The sequence below is a fragment of the Armigeres subalbatus genome, chromosome 1 (assembly GCF_024139115.2).
Source record: "Armigeres subalbatus isolate Guangzhou_Male chromosome 1, GZ_Asu_2, whole genome shotgun sequence".
Classification (NCBI taxonomy): domain Eukaryota; kingdom Metazoa; phylum Arthropoda; class Insecta; order Diptera; family Culicidae; genus Armigeres; species Armigeres subalbatus.
In genome coordinates, this window is record NC_085139.1 from 164,283,719 (window position 1) to 164,303,690 (window position 19,972).

Consider the following 19,972-nt stretch of genomic DNA (forward strand, 5'->3'; position numbering starts at 1 on the left):
TCCAGGTCAGTCCAGATCCAGTCCAGATCGGTCCAGATCCAGTCCAGATCCAGTCCAGGTCAGTCAGTCAGTCCAGATCAGGTCGATCCAGTCAGTCAGTCAGTCCAGTCAAGTCAGTCCAGATCCAAGATCCAGTCCAGATCCAGTCAGGTCAGATCGGTCAGGTCAGATCGGTCAAGTCAGTCAGATCAGTCCAGGTCGGTCAGATCCAGTCCAATCAGTCAGATCCAGTCAGATCCAGGTCAGCCCAGATCGGTTCAGATCAGTCAAATCTAGTCGATCAGGTCCAGGTCGAGTCAGATCAATCCAGATCCAATCCAGGCCAGTTCAGATCCAGGTCCAAATCAGTCCAGATCGGTTCAAGGTCAATCCAGATCCAGTCAGATCGGTCAAATCCAGTCCAGGTCAGTCCAGATCGGTCCCAGATCCAGGTCGGTCAAATCGGTTCAGGTCGGTCAGATCTAATCCAGATCAAATCCAAGATCAGGTCCAGGTCCAGTCCAGTCAAATCCAGGTCAGGTCAAATCGGTCCAGATCCGGTCAGGCCAGTTCAGATCCAGTCCAAATCAATCCAGATCCAGTCCAAACCCAGTCCAAGTCAGCGGATCGATCAGATCCAGTCGGTCAGTCCAAATCAATCCAAATCCAGTCAAATCCAGTCCAGATCAGTCAGATCAATCCAGATCCAGTCAGATCCAGATCCAGTCCAAATCAGTCCAAATCCAGTCAAATCAATCCAAATCCAGTCCAGATCCAGTTAAAATAAAGGTCCAAATCAATCCAGGTCAGTCAAATCCAATCCAAATCAATCCAAATCCAGTCCAAATCCAGTCAAATCAATCCAAATCAATCAGATCCAATCCAAATCCAATTCAATCCAAATCCAAATCAATCCAAATCAATCCAAACCCAAATCCAATCAAATCCAATCCAAATGCGGTCCAAATCAATCCAGATCCAATCCAAATTTAATCAAATCCAACTCAAATCCAACAAAGGTCAATCCAAATTAAATCTAAATCCAATCCAAATCCAATCCAAATCCAATTCCAATCGAAAACCAATTCAAATCCAATCCAAATCTAATCCAAATCAAATCCAAATCCAATCCAAATCCAATCCAAACCCAATTCAAATCCAATCCAAATCCAATCCAAATCCAATTCAAATCCAATCCAAATCCAATCCAAATCCAATCCAAACCCAATCCAAATCCAACCCAAATCCAATCCAAATCCAATCCAAATCCAGTCCAAATCCAATCCAAATCCAATCCAAATTTAATCCAAATACAATTAAAATGCAATCCAAATTCAATCCATGTTCATGTATAGATTTTTGCCAATAACATTTTGCTATTTGGATTTGTTTCATTGTACAACATTATTTTTAATATTAGCTAAATTTTTGAGACGGTGCACAACACTGTTCTATTTACAAAAAAATGAAAGCTATTAGGAACACCATTTCATTGAGACGCATTATCTGTTTTCAAATGAATAGGTACTCCAATCGGAGACAATACTGAGTAGGTATTACGAAGTTTAGGTTTAGTTTATCGATTGAATGTATCCAATGACAAAATAAACTAAATTATAAAAGACCTTTCCGAACGTTGTTGCTACTTGACCTATGAATCGCCAGTTAGAATGACCAAATCTCATTTCTGTGAGAGGGTATTTTATAACCCTTTTATGTATGTAACGCTAATATATAGACCTTTTCTCATCCCCGATGGCGGCATTGTCAATAAAAAAAATGTGCCAATGTTGCCCGGGAAACGATGTCTGTTGATATTAAATTTTTAGTTCAAAAACTAAAATCACTGTTTATTCTGAACATCCGAATAGATCAATTTCATCCTGCAATTCATTGTACCGAATTGATCAAATTATCAAAAATCAATGAGCCCATCGCGACCTCGCGTGATGAAGTTTACAAAAGTGTAAAAAAGCCATACAGCGAAGAGCAACTTACAAGCCGAGCCAGTGAACTTGAGCAGAAGGAAAACTTTTACCCCGCTATCATCGTGCGCTATTATCGCAAATCGAAGGCCATGGAAGAAGAAGACGATAAAGTGTGCCCCTTGGAAGGCTTCGTCCAGCAACAACAGCAGCAAATGCGATCGACATATCAGCATCAACAGCTACAAACACAACAAAAACAGCAGCAGCAGCATGTAATGGTTATTCAACAGCCAGATTCGGCTGGAGCTACCGAACTCGTAGGTGATTATGGACCGAAAACCGACCGATTGATGGAAAATGTTCGACTCCATGGGAAATTCGCAGCAACAAGTGTGAATACAAACGCAAGCGTACAATCATTTCAATCTATACTAACTTCGTCATCTGCCTCGACGGCAGCGGCGACCTCGAAGAAAACCAAGTTCCACAGTTTTCTGCAGAGCAGCAGCAGCGCAGCAACGACGCAACAAAGTTTCTCTAGCCTTGGAGCGACTTCATCCAGTTTCCAGCAGGCCCTGGCCTCCCCATCTTTGAAATCTCCTCACACATTTTCCGGATTGGCCGCTTTGACGTCACCCTCTTCGTCTATTCCATCGTCTCCGCAGCTAGCCATTTCCGCCGGATTTGAGAACATGTTCGGCGAAATGGAAGCAAGCAACGAGCTGAAGCTCAAAAAGAGCCTGCAACTGAACCGCAAAATTTCAATCCTCAGTCCAGCCCATTTGAGCATTCGCAGTGAGCAAACAACCAAAGAGGAACGAACCTCCTGTTACATAAACGCTGAAACATTGGAGTAAGTATTCCGCCAAAGTAGGTTGTTGCATTTTTTTCTTCTTATGCCATCATTACACACTATAGGCAAAATGTAGAGCATGATAGCATGATAGAACGACTGTAAAGACCCTGAACGCTATGTCGTCACTGAAAAACGATCTCGAAGGTCCTTGCAGTCAGTCGCCCGGTACGCTGGGAAACAAACGCCCACACTATAATCCAATGCACATGAACATAAACATGCTTTGCTTTCGCTTGGGCGCATTTCATTTAAATGCAGTTTAGTTTGTTGCTTCTCATAGAAATTTTATGCGAATCAAACCAAATTCGTTCAACTACTCGCAAAATGCACGTCAATAGAATTCGTAAGCGTTCTCCCTCTTCTGTCCCGTTCGGTCTCTCTCTCTCTCTCTCTCGGGAACACACACACACCCACACATTTGTGCTTCCAGGGAAGCCTTGCCTGGTTTTCCGGATCTCACCCACAATAAACGGTAGCCATGCAGTCTGTGATAGCATACTGTGGGCTAATGGTAACAAGTGATTGCCGATTGGAAGGACGCAGAAATAAGTTGAAACAATGATAGATATTCTGTATTCTGTTAGATTATGAATGACAATCAAATTCAAGCCTAACATTCGATCGAATTAGAATATTGGATTGCAGTACTTTTTTGAGTTTTTGTTCTTGATACAGTAAGAAAAATAAGGATTCTTTGAGAAAGAATCCGCTGATTCATATCCTGTGTCAAACGTGGTGCCACCGTCAGCTTGGTGGGACCAATGCACTTTTTTATGAGAACGGTCGAATACAGCGGTATGATGGAGAAGCCTGGTACTCCGAAGACTGGAGTTATTCACTTACTATACTGGAAGTGAGAGTTAAACAGACATATAAGGGACAGGCAACTAAAAGTTTAACCTTCCGGGACTCGCATAGTCCTGGATCACTCATGCAGTCCCGCCTGAGATAACAGTAGGGGAGGTGGTTCGGTTGTGGGCACCCCCACGTATCTTTTGACGGAAAGCAGATACTGTTATTCTGACATCTGTCATTCATTTGCTATCGAAACACGATGTTTCGTACAGAATACCGAACTAGATATATACCTCTACTTTGAACTATGAATAATTTTTTTTTTCTACATAAAAATCAACACGAAAATTTTGTTTGACCATTTTCAAAGTGTCATGAAATGATGTTATTGAATTAAAAAAGTGAGTTCTAATGCGTATTCACACGATAAATTTAGTCTATTTTGTGGTTCAATAACCATTGCAATCAAAATTTCAGCTCGAATTTATTTTTTATCACTTTCCTGAAACGCTGCTAAATTCGGTTGTGGGCACCTTCTTTTTATTGACAAATCGTTCAATATCACTGAGTTTATCAACAAACTTATTTTTATGCATTTTCTTCGAATTAATCGGTCATAATTTATTGTAATAATAAGTTTTATTATTTATTTGTTTTTAGGCGCATCTAACCATTGTATATGCGATTTTTGAAACTTAGCGTTGACCGATTTACACGCAACAAGTTGCATTCGACGGGGAATTCAGTCTTATTGTTTACCATTTAAAATTGGACTTTTTAGACATTGCCTTCCGAAGCTGTTGACAAATTATCATTTATTTTCATGGGGACCCATCATTGAGCTTGAGCTTGATTGACTGCTCGTAGTTGCTACTCCATTATGACCAGATCAGCTGTTCTTGCACAAGGAACCAACAAATGTTTGCACAGGGAACCAACACATCTTCCATGCAGGGATGCCAGATGATATTTTCAAATGTCTTCACAGTCGTTTAAAAATGTCTTCAAATGTCTTCAATATTAAAATTATGAATATTAGCGAAAAATTTCAAAATCCAATAGGTCTGTAAATTCAATCAAGTCCTTATTTTATTGATGTGGAATAATGTCCACTGGCTATTTTTACTGAACTTCCACGTGAAATTCTTCCAAATTATTTTTAAAGAATATCCTGTACGGATTAAAAATTTACCATGAGATTTTTTGTAGGAACTTCCGGATAAATTTCTGGAACAACTTCCGGATAAATCCTTGATGGAGCTTCTTATTACTTATACTAATTTCTTCTGGATGGAGCTTCTAATAACTTCTAAAACTCCTGACGAAATTTCCCGAAGATTTCCTGTTGGAACATCCAAAGGATTTATTGAAGGAACTTCCGGAGGAATTGCTGGAGGATTTTCAGGAGAAATTCTTGAAGAAACTTAAGAAGGAATTCTTGTAGGAACTTCAGAATACAGGGAGGGATTTTCTGGAGAAATTCCTGAAGGATTCTCCTGATGAATTTCTGAAGGATATTCCTTAGGAATTACTGAAGTATTTCCCAGTGTTCAGGAATTCCACCGGAAATTCCTTCAGTAATTCCTAAGAATATCCTTCAGAAACTCATCAAGAAAATCCTTCAGGAATTTCACCAGAAAATCCCTCTAGAATTTACCCTGAAGTTCCTACAGGAATTCCTTCTTGTTTAGAAATTTCTAAACAAACTTCCAGAATAATTCCTGGAGAAACTTCCGGAGGGATCCCTAAAGAAGCTTCCACGGGAATTCCTGGGGGAACTTTCGAAAGAATTTCTGGAAGAACTTCCGGAGGAATTCCTAAAAACAACTGCTGGAGGAGTTCGTGAAGGAACTACCGGAGGAATTATGGAGGATCTTCCGAAGGAATTCTTGGATATACTTTCGCTGGAATTCGTGGATGATCTTATGGAGGAGCTTTTAGAGGAAATTCCAAAGGAATTCCTGGAGGATTTTTTGGGAAGATCCCTGAAACTTCCGGACAAATTCGTTGAGGAATTTTAGGAGAAATTTCAGAAAGAATACCAGAACGATTTTTCTCAGAGAAAATAATGGAAGAATGACCAAAGATATTTATAGAAGAATTACCAAAGGAATTCAAGGAAGAATTTTACGAAAGCGTGTTTCAAGTTTCCTCGGGATTTGTTTTAAGAACATTTTCCTGTTGTAATTTACCATGGAAGCTCTGAGAAATATCTTTTCTAATCTAATCTAATCTAATCGAACACAAACGCAGCCAGTACAAAGAAAGCATCCTGGAAAACCATTGAGTTAGATGACGCCCAATAATTTTTCTTGTCAATATTGAGGCTCACAGCATACCAGTAGTGGTATGACATAAACTTCAAAGCGGCCAGGCCCACTGCGTTGTGTTTGCCGCAGAGATGATTCTTCGAGATGTATCGTGTTCAAGTAGTCACTTCAACATGATACATATCACGAATCTACAGGGGTTGAAGGATGCGTGGACATACCGTACCATACGCACCGCGTTCTTTTTAAGTTCTTATTTTGGTAGTTGTATATAAATATGTAGTGAAATGCATAACATATATCAAATTGTATATATATTTGTAGAATATAACATCAACTAGGAGCCGAAGTTAACTCGGGATGCACATCTCTCAAAGAAGAAGCTGGAAATTTCTAAGAATTTTATTATTATTTAGAATGTTTAGTATCAGATAGCAGGTCATGTGCCAGGACGTCGTCTGCATGAAGGTTACATGGCAGGTTGTGTAGATTTCCTTCCTGGGATGTTTTGTAGTGGGCTATGAAAATGTTAAATCATGAAAATATGAAGGAACATAATACAATAATATAAATATATAAAAGCATGAAAATATGAAAACTTTCTAATATGTAAATAAGAAACATAAAAATATAATGTAATAGAAGAATAAAAATTTCTATATTAAAAAAACTATGAAAACATGAAATTAAAAAATGAAGATACAAAAATATGAGTACAAAAATCATAAAAGCATGAAAATATTGAAAATTTGAAAATATAAAAAATGATACACCCAGTTTTTTTACACGGTTTGGTTTTAGTCATTTAAGAACTTCAGCGTCATTGAAACAATGAGTTAACCCCACGAAAAAAATCACAAAAAACAAAGAACATTCAGGGGGTGTTTAAGAAACTGTGAAAGACCAGGTTAAACAAGAAATTAATGAATTCGAACCGCGTAAAAAAACCGGGTGTATTAAAGAATAAAATTTTGAAAATATGACAATATAAAGATCTGAAAATAAGATAATATAAAAATATTAAAACACAAAAATATGAAACATGGAAATATTATACTTTCATATAAAAATTAAATAATAAAAATATGAAAACATGAAGATATAGAAATATGTAAATATGCAAATTAAATTATAACAACATGAAAGTATAAAGATATAAGAAAGACAAAAAATATAAATATGTAAATTAAATATTGGAAATTACAGTCAAACCTTCATGAGTGGATATTGAAAGGACCATCGACTTATGGAAATATCGAGATGTGGAATAGGAAATCCGTGGAAAGTTGTTTGAAAGGACCATCACAGTAACCCAGAAAATATTTTTTAATATGGCATAATTTGCTTCCATGAGTCGATATCGAGTCATAGAACATCGAGTCATGGAGATTTGACTGTATAACAATATGAAAATATGATAGCATAAAAAATACAGATATATGAAGATACAAAAGATTAAAATATGGAATTTGAAATTTAAAAATAAAAAACTATAAAAATATGAGCTTTTTGTGTAAAAAAGTGAAAGCTTGAAATTATAAAAATATAAAAGCATCATAATGTGAGCATATAAAGGTATACAAATTGGAAACAATATAAGAATATGGAAAATATGATAATATAAAAATATTATAATATAAAAGTGTAATAACATGAAATTACATAAATATGAAAATACAAAAATATGAAATATAATAGTTTAAAAACATTAAAACATAAAATATCAAATAAGAAAGTGTAATGTTAAATTTTAAGAAATACGTTAATATGATAATAATAAAACATAATAATATAACAATTTTAAGACACGAAAATAAAAAACATGAAAGTGTAAGATTAGGAAAGTATAAAATGTAAAAATATAAAATTGTAAAAATATGGAAACTAAACTAAATTAAAATGTAAAAATATGAAAAATAAATATAAAGAAATATGAAAAATAAGTATAATGAAATATGGAAAATAAATAAACTACTATAAATTATTTCGAGGACTGGAAACTAGTGATACTCATGTTTCCTTTGAAATCTCTGTCAAGATTGCTATCAGAAATCAAGGTGGGTGTAGTCCTTAATTTCAATCTATGACAAAAATGACAAATACATTAGAATAACTATTTCTGGCCACGCTTATCTGTACCGTTAATAAGGAGAGAAGGAATAAGTACCACGGAGTTGGATATTGGGAAGGTATTCGTTGGGTCAGGATGTGCCTGTAGCTGGCAATACGACCATGGTAGAACTTACCCCGTAACACACCACGAAGAGGTATCTACCCAGCGTTACGGGTATCTGAGAAATATCTTTTCAACACCAAAACAATTTCAATTTCTTGTTGACATTTGTTAGAATTTTCTATGGAAATTAATTGAGACAAAATTCTTGTGGAAATTGAAAGGGATTTTTTTGTGGGAGTTCATCGGAAATTCTTTTTATTTTACACGAAAAATTCTAATAAATTTTCACTGAAAATTCTTTTAAAAATCCACGGTAAATTCAAAGAGTTTCCCGACGGATATTCAGAGGAATGTGGAATGATGGAATGGAAATTCCGAAAAGATCAGATGAATTCAGAAGGAATTAAGAAAAAAAATCAGCTCAACGGTTGAATAGATTAAATCTAGTCATAGAAGAATCTGTCTATGTTTCCCGCATGTTAGATCGGTCATTGCGTTCCGATTTAATGGTCGAAATACCTTTTCACAGACACGCCAAAAACGACGCCGCCGCCATGAGATCTAAAATGCATTACAGTTATCAATCGGCTAATGTGAATGTATTTTTATATTAAATATAAATTTTACAATTCTAAGCCCGAGACAAACACTATTATAACTTATGTAATATTTATTAGGTTTACATATAGAGGTAGCAGAATTTATAAGTAATAAAATTGTAATTTCTATTCGCTGGCTTATTGATTGTCTTCAAGTATCTTCAAATAAGAATACAAGTCTTCACATATTTTGAAAAGTCTTCAAAATGTCTTCACAAAATAAATGTCTTCACGGAGATTCAAATGTCTTCAAATTGAAGACATGTCTTCAAATCTGTCATCTCTGCTTCCATGTACAAGTACTGATGATGTCGTTCTTTAGATCATACTGGCGCCTGCCACGTCAGAATGTAGGGAAGGGGGAGGAAATGATGATGCAATCACTCACTGCAAGCCAAATATACCTCTGCACTTGCCACGAGTTCATGCGGAATTTGTTGGAATTTTTGGGTTAGGTTCGAGAGGCAGAGGTCCGTCTTGGTTAACGAGCTGCCAATGTGATAGATAGGAGAAGGTAACTGATGGAATTTTTAATTGGATGTAGGAAACGAGCTCTATAGTTCATTTCCAATTCTAGCAGATTTCTGTTAGAATACTCAAGTTGAAGGTATAGGAATAGTAATGGAAACGGTATGGAAGTCCATTTCCAGTTCTAGTGATTGCTAGAACATGAGAAATATAGAGAAAGACACAAAGGAGAATGAAACGGACCTCCTGCGTATGAGGCAGAAGCAGTAGCCATATGACTACCAAGCCCGCTATATGGGGACCCATCATTGAGAAGAAAAACGCGAAATTTAAAAAACTATATTTTTACCTTTACCTATATTTATATACATATGAATGAATACAATATATGTAAATAATGGAAAAAAGTTAAATCCAACTTCCTAAAGTGCTATTTTTGACCTTTTTAAAGTGATTGTTTTCTTTACTCTCTTCACAAAATTTACAAAAGTCATAACAGTAATGAAAATTTAGTATATTACTTGGACGTATGCGATCAATTGAATTACGCTATCAGTAACGCATTGGAAGATTACAATTCAAAAACTGAGAGCGAAATAAAGTGCTGTCCTAAGAACTTCTTTAATTACGTAAAAACAAAACTGAATTCTAATAACTTTCCATCAATTATGCATCTTGACGAAAACGCGGGGGATAGCTCGGAAAAGAACTGTAATCTTCCAGGAAACCTATTCTACATTTTCTGAAAATGATCGTGACCACGACTATTTTGCATTTTTTCCAGACTTTTCAAATGATATTGGAGTGAATCAACTTCATGTCCATGACATTTTGCAGGCCCTACGTAGTTTAGATGCTTCGAAAGGTCCTGGTCCTGATGGAATCCCTCCTATATTTATGAAAACCCTAGCAGTGGAACTAACTCCATCATTATTTTGGCTATTTAATATGTCACTAGAATCAGGAAAATTCCCAAATATATGGAAAAACTCATTTTTGATACCCATTTTCAAATCTGGAAAAAAATCAGACATACTTAATTATCGTGGAATAGCCATTATCTCTTGCATTCCAAAACTTTTTGAGGCCATAGTAAACGAAAAATTATTCAAACAAGTAAAAAACCGAATAACAGACGCACAGCATGGCTTCTTTAAAGGGCGTTTAAGTTCAACTAATCTTCTTGAATTTGTTGACTATACCCTGAATGCAATGGATAAAGGAAACCATGTAGACTTCAGTAAAGTGACTTCAGTGACTTCAGTAAAGCATTTGATCGCATAGATATACCCATGCTTCTATTCAAATTGAAAAAAACTGGAATTGAGCCGGGACTACTCAAATGGCTTGAATCCTACTTAAATGATCGCCAATTGATTATAAAATTTAACAACAATAGATCAAAACCCATTCAAGCCACTTCCAATGTCCCCCAGGGCTCTCATTTGGGGCCTCTATTATTCATAATATATGTAAACGACATTTCCTTCATTCTTGACAAACTTAAAGTGTTAATCTATGCAGATGACATGAAGCTCTTTTTGGAAATAGGGAATAAAAATGACCTCAACATATTCCAGAACGAAATATGCACATTCTACGAATGGTGCAATAAAAGCCTATTGCAACTGAATGTAAAAAAATGTAACCTTATATCATTCAGCAGAAAAGAACAGCATCAAATCTCTCAATTACATTAGGAAACCAGGTTGTAGAGAAATGCGATAGAGTTAGGGATTTAGGAATTATCTTGGACTCCAAACTAACGTTCATCGACCATTACAACACCATTATTCATAAAGCAAATAATATGATGGGTTTTATAAAACGTTTCTGCTATAATTTTCATGACCCAGACACAATTAAAACATTATATATTGCTAATGTAAGGTCGATACTGGAATATTGCAGCATTGTATGGTCTCCATTTTCAATAGCACACGAAGAAAGATTAGAATCAGTACAAAAACAATTCCTATTATTTGCTCTTCGTAAATAAGGTTGGACAACATTCCCACTTCCATCATATGAGGTACGCTGCAAGCTTATAAACATTCAATCTTTGAAAGAGCGTCGTGAAACTGCAATGGTTTCATTTATTAACGATATAGTTTCGCAGCGTATTGATTCAACAAACATTTTATCGTAATTAAATTTCTACACACCATCTCGACAACTGCGTCATCGACATACATTTTTAATTAATCACTGCCGTACAAATTATGCAAAATTCGGACCTCTCAATCAGATGATGGCCATCTATAATCAACACTGCGAAACTATTGACTTTACAATGTCTCGGCAGAACCTAAAAAAAATATTTTGTCACAATTCGAAACCTACACATCTAAATTTACATTAAATCCCAAAATTAAACATTACTTAACCAAACTATTTTTATTACCGTTTTTATAGCATTAAGAAAATAAAGAAAAACATGTATATTGTATATGTACTAGTCTACGTCGGTTGACGAAATAAATAAATACATGAGAAAGGAATCATCAATGCTAGGTGAATTAAATCTACGTGTTTTATTGTTTTATGACAATTAAAACTAATAAAATACTCTTTTTCTTTGAAACTGGGTAGATTTCATTTGTTATTCTTCATTATTAGCCGGATTGTCAAGGGTACCCACAACCGAACCACAAAACTGAAATGTTCAAAATTATCAAATTTGCGAAATTGACAACAAAATGTTTCAAATCAATGAAATCGAACCAATTTCTTCTCTAGCAGTAAGGTTGTACGTCTAACTTTCCATTGGTATAAAAATGTAGACATAATACCAACTAGAACCAAAGTTATGGACAAAGTTCAAAAGGGTGCCCACAACCGAACGTCCTCCCCTAAATTAAAAGGGGTTTAAAGCTGAGACGAGACCTGCAAAGAGGAAAAAATGTAACTTCAGCTGCTGCCAGTCAACTGCTGTCACGAACTGTCAGGTGCAACCAGCAGCTTTTTGAGTGAAAGTATTGGTATCCCAAATAAAATATTCCACATCATTTTTGCTTTACCAGGACTTTTTTTACTTTAACGAGTATTCCAAACCTTCCGTTTAGCTTGTTAATAATCAGTAATAAACCTGTGTTTTGTTCCCGGTATAAAAATCCTTATGAAAATGAATTAACATATTTCGTGAATTGGATACACTTTTATTGTGCTCAGAAGGGTCCACCTGGGGCTTAGGTGAAACAGTCAAGTAAACAGTTGAAACTCGATGGTCAACTGTGATGAAAAGAAGAGCAAGTGTCAAAACAAGAGAAAAGAAGCAGCGTCTTTGCAGGTCTCGTCTCAGGTTTAAAGTAATTAATTTATAAATAATTTATCTTATCCTATTCATATACTTGACAGTAAGTCCAGTTGTCCATTGAAATGAAAAGTAGGCTTTGAAATTAAAATAACAAAAATGAAAAACAACTCGCCACGCAACAAACGCGGACTTTTAGATGCCATTTGTTTGCGTATTCACCCAAACTGTTTAAAAAGTGACTGTATTCATATTACAAATTGCAGTGAACTAAATAAGATCAACGAAATAAAAATAAAAGGGATCCCTTTTCAAGGTGCATGTATAGTGCTTTTCTATGGATCTATAATGAAGAGGAGAACACATCTTTAGTACAATACTTGGAAGATAAAAGCACGAAAAGTTTTGATGTATGGGACATTGGGGCAAAACAAGCTTAATAACTACATACAGAAGTGTCTTACGTCTATAAAACATCTCTCACTGAATTTCTTGGAAAATTTTCTTTCGAATAAGCCCTTAATCTTATCTGTGAATCGCTCGTGAGAAAAGTTATCCTATTTTGTATAAAAAGTTACATTAAATGAGCTGTATGACCCCTAAATCCCCTATAATTCAATATTTTTAATGAATTATATGAGTATTTGTTATTTTCATTATATCATTGGAAAATATCAATTAAATTAACTTTACTACATCATTTCCTTGCTCAGAATCATTGGGCTATATTATTTCATAGGAGAATTTGGGCAAAAAGGTTGGAAAAAAGAGTATCTCCCATCACCTCCTATCTATGATCACATCAAGACTCATAACATATGACTATTCTTGTCTAGTTCTGCTATCGGGTATGGTTTGGAAATGTTTGGCATCGGTGCTATTCAAAAGTTTTTAAAAATCGTTTTTTACTCAATAAATAACCAAATAAAACATTTGTGAAACGATTTATTTCATTGATTTTTGTTCAGCAAACATTTGTCAATATCTGTTCAACACTTTGAGACAATAATATCAACACTTATCTGTAAATATTACTATTTTTTACAGAATACATGAAAATTGCGCATAAAATGCACTTTGATGCTTATTTGACCCCGAAATCCCTTAAATTTCCAACTTTTACCAACAAAATATATTTAGTGCCCTTCTGTGGATCCACAGTGAAGAGATTAACACAATTTTAGACCAATGTCTTAAAGATAAAATGACAAATAGTTTGGAAATTCGCAATATATGGGGCATTAGGGCAAAACGAGCTCAATAACTACATACAAAAGTGTTCCACGTCCATGAAACAGCCCTCACTGAATTCTTTGCAAAATTCCCTTTCGAATAAGCTCTTGATCTCATCTGTAAGTTGTTCGTGAAGAAAGTTATTAATTTTTTCCACCTTTGAAATCGGATTTCCCCATTGTGGATTGTGATGAATGATTTGTTTATCGGCTTTATCGGTCAGTTCTACTCAAAGTATGAGGGAGAAGATAATCGAAAGATAATTAAAAATCAACAGATTGAAAGCCGTTCGCTTATTAATAGTACACGGTTCTGGAAATAGCTTCCTTAAATCCGGTACAGACCCACAAGCAGGCTAATCTGGTGTAACGAGAGCTCGATGGCATCCCAGCTTGCGCTGTTGAATGCGTTCTTCAGATCAAGTGTCATTAACGCACAGTATCGAACACCTCGCCTTTTCTGTAGGATCGCTATCTCGGCGGTCTTTACCACCAAGTTAATAGTGTCCAACGTGGACTTACCCTTGCAAAAACCGGACTGATTGCTTGACAGGCCGTTCGTACCCCTGAGTACGGAGTCAGCCTGTTGAGAATGATCCTCTTCAGCTACTTGCCCGTCGTGTCTATAAGACAGATTGGTCTATACTCCGATGGGTCGCCCGGCCTTCGACAACAACACCAATCTCTGCCTTTTCCATCTTTCGAGGAATCTACACTCATCAAGGCATATCTATGATTGCTGCCTTGAGAGCGCTGTTCGGAGCTCCATCAGACCCTGGAGCTTTGTCAGTTACCAGGGAGAGGAATTTGGCCACCGCGAGTAACTCTTCGTTCGTCACCGGAGCCATCGTTTCGGCCGCACCCATATTGCCTTGCGGTGCATGAGGCCAGGGACTTGTGGCTCGGGACGGGAAGAGTGCCTCGATAATCTTCGCCAACCTATCCGGGGACCGTTCGGGGGGTGAAGAGATCCCTTTGGTCTTGGCCATCACTATCCTGTAGGCGTCACTCCACGGATTCGCGTTGGCTCCTTCGCATAGGTTGGTCGAAACGCGCTCTCTTACTGCTTTTGATGGCTTTGTTAAAGGCCAGTTTCGAGGCTCGAAACACTTCACGGCGGTCCGCTCTTTCATCCTCGGTGCGGGCACGTTGCATCCTTCGTCTAGCCTTGAGGCAGGTTGATCGAAGGGCCTCAATCTCGGTACTCCACCAGTATACCGGGCGTCTGCCATTTCTCGGCAGGGCTTTTCTCGGCATAGTGGCGTCGCACGCGCGTGATAAGACAGCTACCAAAGCATCTCCGCTCAGACCTTCAGTGTTGGCTTCCATTCCCAGTGCCCCGGACCTTGGATGTTGCACGCCATAGTTGATCTTAAAGTGAATTGTTAGATGATCATTGTGGGTGTAACCCTCGTCCACCCTCCGTTCCTTCTGAACGTGCTAGCGGAGCCATCATTGACTAACACTGCGTCGAGCTTCGCTAGCGCCTCTAATAACGCTTGACTCCTTCGATTGGTGCAGCGGCTGCCCCACTCCACTGCTCAAGCGTTCAAATCTCCTGCTATGACGACCGGCTTTCGACCCACTAGGTCGGACGATAGCCTATCGATCATCTGGTTGAACTGTTCTAATTGCCACCTTGGTGGGACATAGTAGCTACAATAGAACACACCATTGATCTTCGCTATCGCGACACCCTCAGCAGAGGAGTGTACCACCTCTTGGGTCGGGCACAATTCCGTCGTGCGAATAGCCGGCACCCAATTGCCGTTATTGATAGAGACGTTGTACGGGTCGGACAGGAGGGCGACGTTTGTCCCAGACTCCGAGACCGACTACAACAGCAGCTGATGGGCAGCTGCACTGTGGTTAATATTCAGCTGTGTTACTTGCACAGTCATCTTGTGCCCCGGGTCGACGCCCTTCGGGCTCCTCTGCACACGATCTGTTCCTTCCAGACGATGTTTGGCCTTTATGGTTGCACGTCGTTTGGCTTTGCCCTAAGCGCCTTCGCCGGATTGCTGCCTTAGCCGTTTCAACCGTGCGTGCTGATAGGGCTATACCCCATAACTGCTGTGAAGACTCCGTTGCTGCTAGTTGCAGTCTCCGTCACTCTGCCCTCCGCCTCCCTGGGAGGAGACCTCACCAAATCCAAAGGGGTTTACCACATGCATACTCCATATATTTACTCCATGCCTAACGCATCGTCAAAAGAAGTATTTTTAGCTTCACTCATTGTAATTTTGTCCCCCTTATAATTGCCGTCGAATCCTACTGGAGTAGTCGCCTTTAATGATCCTATGGTCACCTTTGCTCTCACGTGTTCGGAGCCAGATCGGCGCAAGTCAAGAAAGGGCATCTGAGCCTACTCCCATCCAGCAGGCAAAGGTTGATGGCAGGTTTGGACAGCGTGCTATAAGGCACTCCACTGTTTTGGGGGACGGGAGACAGCCTAGCCATTCGCCCACTCGCCGTTTCGAGTCAGTGTCACCCGGCTCTACTTAGAGAGTAGAATGTCAAACTGCCAGCCCTCGCTTTCACAATATTACGTTATCCAAGACAAGGTCCGTCAAAACACGGTCAGAATGCCATAATCAGGATCTCGCTGGCATTGATCCTGATGTGCTAATTGGCAATCCCTGGGCTCCTTCCGGTTCCCTTGCTGTAACGCAAGTACCCGCGCTGCGACCTCTTCTCCAGAATATGTCTGTACTTTCCATTGAACCAAACGTTTTATCGACTTCGTCACGACATTGTTCTCCGAAAATGCCGGGCCATTGTTCTCCGTTGCGTCGTTGATCACTGCTTTAACCTTATGTCTGTGCTCTGGGGTCAACAACTACTGCCATTTTTAGTTATCAATTTCCTAATTTTTGGTAGTTTGGTAAAACTAGCCGAAATCTGTCCCCTAGGGGCAAATTTGCTTGAAAAATCTTAAAAATAAGCCGTAAAGAGTACCCATAGTTGAAATCGTTATTTTGTTTGGCCAATTTTGGATTTTTTGGGTTGTTTCGAAAAATAATGTCTCCGCGAAGATGGGCGGGTACCACGCGGGGAGGGTTTTTTGTAAATACGGGTACAAACACAGTGTGTTTTTTCATGCTGGTTGTATACTATTTCGCCGAAAAACATTTCGCGGAATTTTTTTTCGCGGTACGACATTTCGCGGAATGTATCAACTCTCCGAAACACATTTCGCGAAATGAACCTTTTTTCCGAAAGACATTTCGCGGAATGTACCTTTTCACCGAAAATCATTCCGCGGAATGCCATTTGGCGGAATTCAGTTAGAATAATTATCATTCAAATATTTAACGATTTCTGCTTAATTACATGAAATCCGGGCTAATTTTTTTGGATTTAATGCAAAACCGAACCCGACCCCTACCCGAGAATTTTTGCATTCATAAACCCGTACTCGACCCGAACCCAACATAATTTAATTATTTAAGCCCGCACAAAAGTTTTCCCCGGAAAATTCATACTAGATATTTTCAGGTTCTCTTTAAGTTGAAAAAATGTAAGCCTAAACAACGAACTAGCCTCACAATTAACAAAACTGAATAAAATAATTTTCATTATTTTATTTTCAAACCCGTAACCGACCCGAACCCGATATTGTACTAAATTTTCAAACCCGAACCCGACCCAAACCCATCGGGTTCGGGTTCGGTTCGGGTTGCGAGTTTCAAAACCTGAAACCCCACCATATCTAATGCCCGGTATGAGGCGAAAGGAGTTATTAATGTCTTCTTTCAAAGAACACGTCTTCCCGGTATGAGGCGAAGGGAGGGGTTACACATTCTTTAAATAAATGCATTTGTACGGTATAAGGCAAAAGGAGTTGATAATGCCTTCTTTAAAAAAACGCGTCTGCCCGGTATAAAGTGAAGGGAGGGGTAACGCCTACTTTAAATTGATGGATCTGCCCGCTAAAAGGCGAAAGGAGTTGATAACGCCTTCTTTAAATTGATGGATCTGCCCGCTATAAGGCGAAAGGAGTTGATAATGCCTTCTTTAAAAAACGCGTCTGTCCGGTATAAGGCGAAGGGAGGTGTAATGCCTTCTTTAAATGGCTGCATCTGCCCGGTATAAGGTGAAAAGAGTTGATAATGCCTTCTTTAAAAGAATGCGTCTGCCCGGTATAAGGCGAAGGCAGAGGTAACGCCTTCTTTAAATGGATGCATCTGCCTGGTATAAGGCGAAGGGAGAAATAACGCCTTCTTTAAATGGATGCATCTGCTTGGTATAAGGCGAAAGGAGTTGATAATGCCTTCTTAAAAAGAATGTATCTGCCCGGTATAAGGCGAAGGCAGAGGTAACGCCTTCTTTAAATGGATGCATCTGCCCGGTATAGGGCGAAGGCAGAGGTAACGCCTTCTTTAAATGGATGCATCTTCCCGGTATAAGACGAAATGAGTTGATAATGCCTTATTTAAATGACCGCGCCTGCCTGGTATAAGGTGAAAGGAGGGGTAACGTCTTCTTTAAATAGATGTATCTGCCCGTAATAAGGGGCAATTGAAATTTTGAAAACTAATTCTAAATATTCTGGGAGGCCTTCCTTAGCCGTGCGGGAAGATGCGTGGTTGCCAAGCAAGACTATGCTGAAGGAGGCTGGGTTCAACTTCTGGCCCGGTCAAGGAAATTTATCGAAAAAAATTGTTTCGGCTTTTTAGGTATAAAAGTTTAAACGTGTTAATCTCGTGTTTAACGAATGCTAAAAAAATGGTAAGCTGGTTTAGAAACCTCGCAGGTAATAATTGTAGGAATGTTGAATGAACAAAGGCTATTATTATTAATATTCCGCGAAATGGTGCATTCCGCGAAATGGTACATTCCGCCAAAAGTCATTCGGTGAAAAGGTACAAACCGCCAAATGTCGTACCGCGAAAAGTTACAAACCGCCAAATGTTATTCCGCGAAATGTTCAACCGCGAAAATGAATTCCACGAAATAGTTTTCGGTGAAATGTTATACAATCTTTCATGCTTATTTTACTTATATTTGAAAATCCTACCCATTTTAAACTGCATCTTTTCGAAAAGGTTATAAAAATCAAATGATTATACATAAAGACAACACCTCAATTCGTCGAACCGAGTTGACTCCCTCACAAAAAAAACACAAGACTAGAGTTTTCCTTACCCTATGGCGGTCTACTGACTGATACTTCTGCCAGCAACTGCAGTTTTCTTATACAATATTCCTTGATATTACAAAAGAGCAGATACATCTAACTGGTGTATAGTTCCTGCTTATCTTCTGTCTACAACGATGAGTCGCACACTATCCGATACATATTTTAGCATTTCTCTACACAGCCTGAAATATTTTGTTAATTTACATTCATTTTGATGCACATATTTGGAGCATAAAAAAGCACGCAAAAATAAAAGTTTGAATTTTAAATCTAAATTGATTTAATTCAATAATTGATGTGAAAATAGTTTCAATAAATCAAATAAAGTTTATATTCGCTTTTCTATTTTATTTTATTTTGCGATTCTATTTTACGCATAATTTAATTGTCATTTTGCACGCCTCGTTGATTTTCTCGGCCCTTCTAACACCGAGCTAGTCGTCCTGAGCTCTTCGTCCCCTATGTTTATGTTTTGGTCCGAGTTTTTTCAGGACTTCTGCTGACCAGCTTCTGAATGTTTTGGATTGAAGCTCTTCTTAGACTATGGCTGGCCATGATTAACGCATTCAATTCATGATCCCACGGCGCCACGCGACTTATACAACCTATTTATGGATCCCATACTGCGATTACGTCAAAGATTAGTTACTTAATTAATTGGTCTTTGATAAAGTCTTTGGGACGATTGTACGACAATTCCCCGAATAACAATTCCCCGAATGCAATTTCCCCGAATGAAATTTCTCCGAATAACAATTTCCCGAATGTAACATTTCCCCGAATGTAACAATTCCCCGAAAGTAACATTTCCCCGAATGCATCTCCCTTCTTTTTGAGTGAGGCAGAAGGCGATGGGTATTAAGTAAGCCATGCGAACAAAGTCGTATGATTGCCGATCCGGAGGTTGCGAGTTCGATTCTCAGTGCGGCCTAAGATGCTTCAGGGTGGGGAGCATTTTCGGCTCCTTGTGCACAGTGTATCCATTGTACTTGCTACACAAGACATTTAGGCAACTGGCAGGTACCGAAAAGCTTTCGATAACTGTGGGAAAGTCTTCTTGGAATGAACGCGTTTGTCCGGTATAAGACGACGGTAATAGATAATTACTTCTTCAGATGACGGTTTTCAGTTGTTTGATGTAACTGTAAATGTATCAGCGTGTAAGCACGCGCCGGTGATACTTTTTCAAAATCATATTTGTTGTTGAAAAAAAGTTAAGCATTCAATGATGGAAATGAAGACGATTTGATGATTGTTAGTGCTTCCCGTGTCA

The 19,972-nt window shown here is 38.3% G+C and overlaps 1 protein-coding gene across 7 annotated transcripts in view; it reads left to right on the plus strand.

Annotated features, from left to right (window-relative positions):
• The window catches only part of LOC134205474 (cAMP-specific 3',5'-cyclic phosphodiesterase-like), a 199,647-nt gene that overhangs the window by 140,271 nt on the left and 39,404 nt on the right, over nt 1–19,972 (plus strand). For 4 of the 7 annotated variants that reach the window (XM_062680741.1, XM_062680744.1, XM_062680745.1 and 1 more), the window contains exon 1: nt 1,079–2,760. The exons of 1 other annotated variant lie outside the window; for it this stretch is intronic. In XM_062680741.1, the coding sequence (XP_062536725.1) occupies nt 1,784–2,760 (977 nt within the window). In that variant the 5' untranslated portion in view covers nt 1,079–1,783. Of the gene's footprint in view, nt 1–1,077; nt 2,761–19,972 lie in introns of those variants that run through there. 2 more of the 7 variants (XM_062680743.1, XM_062680742.1) reach the window with 2 other exon arrangements.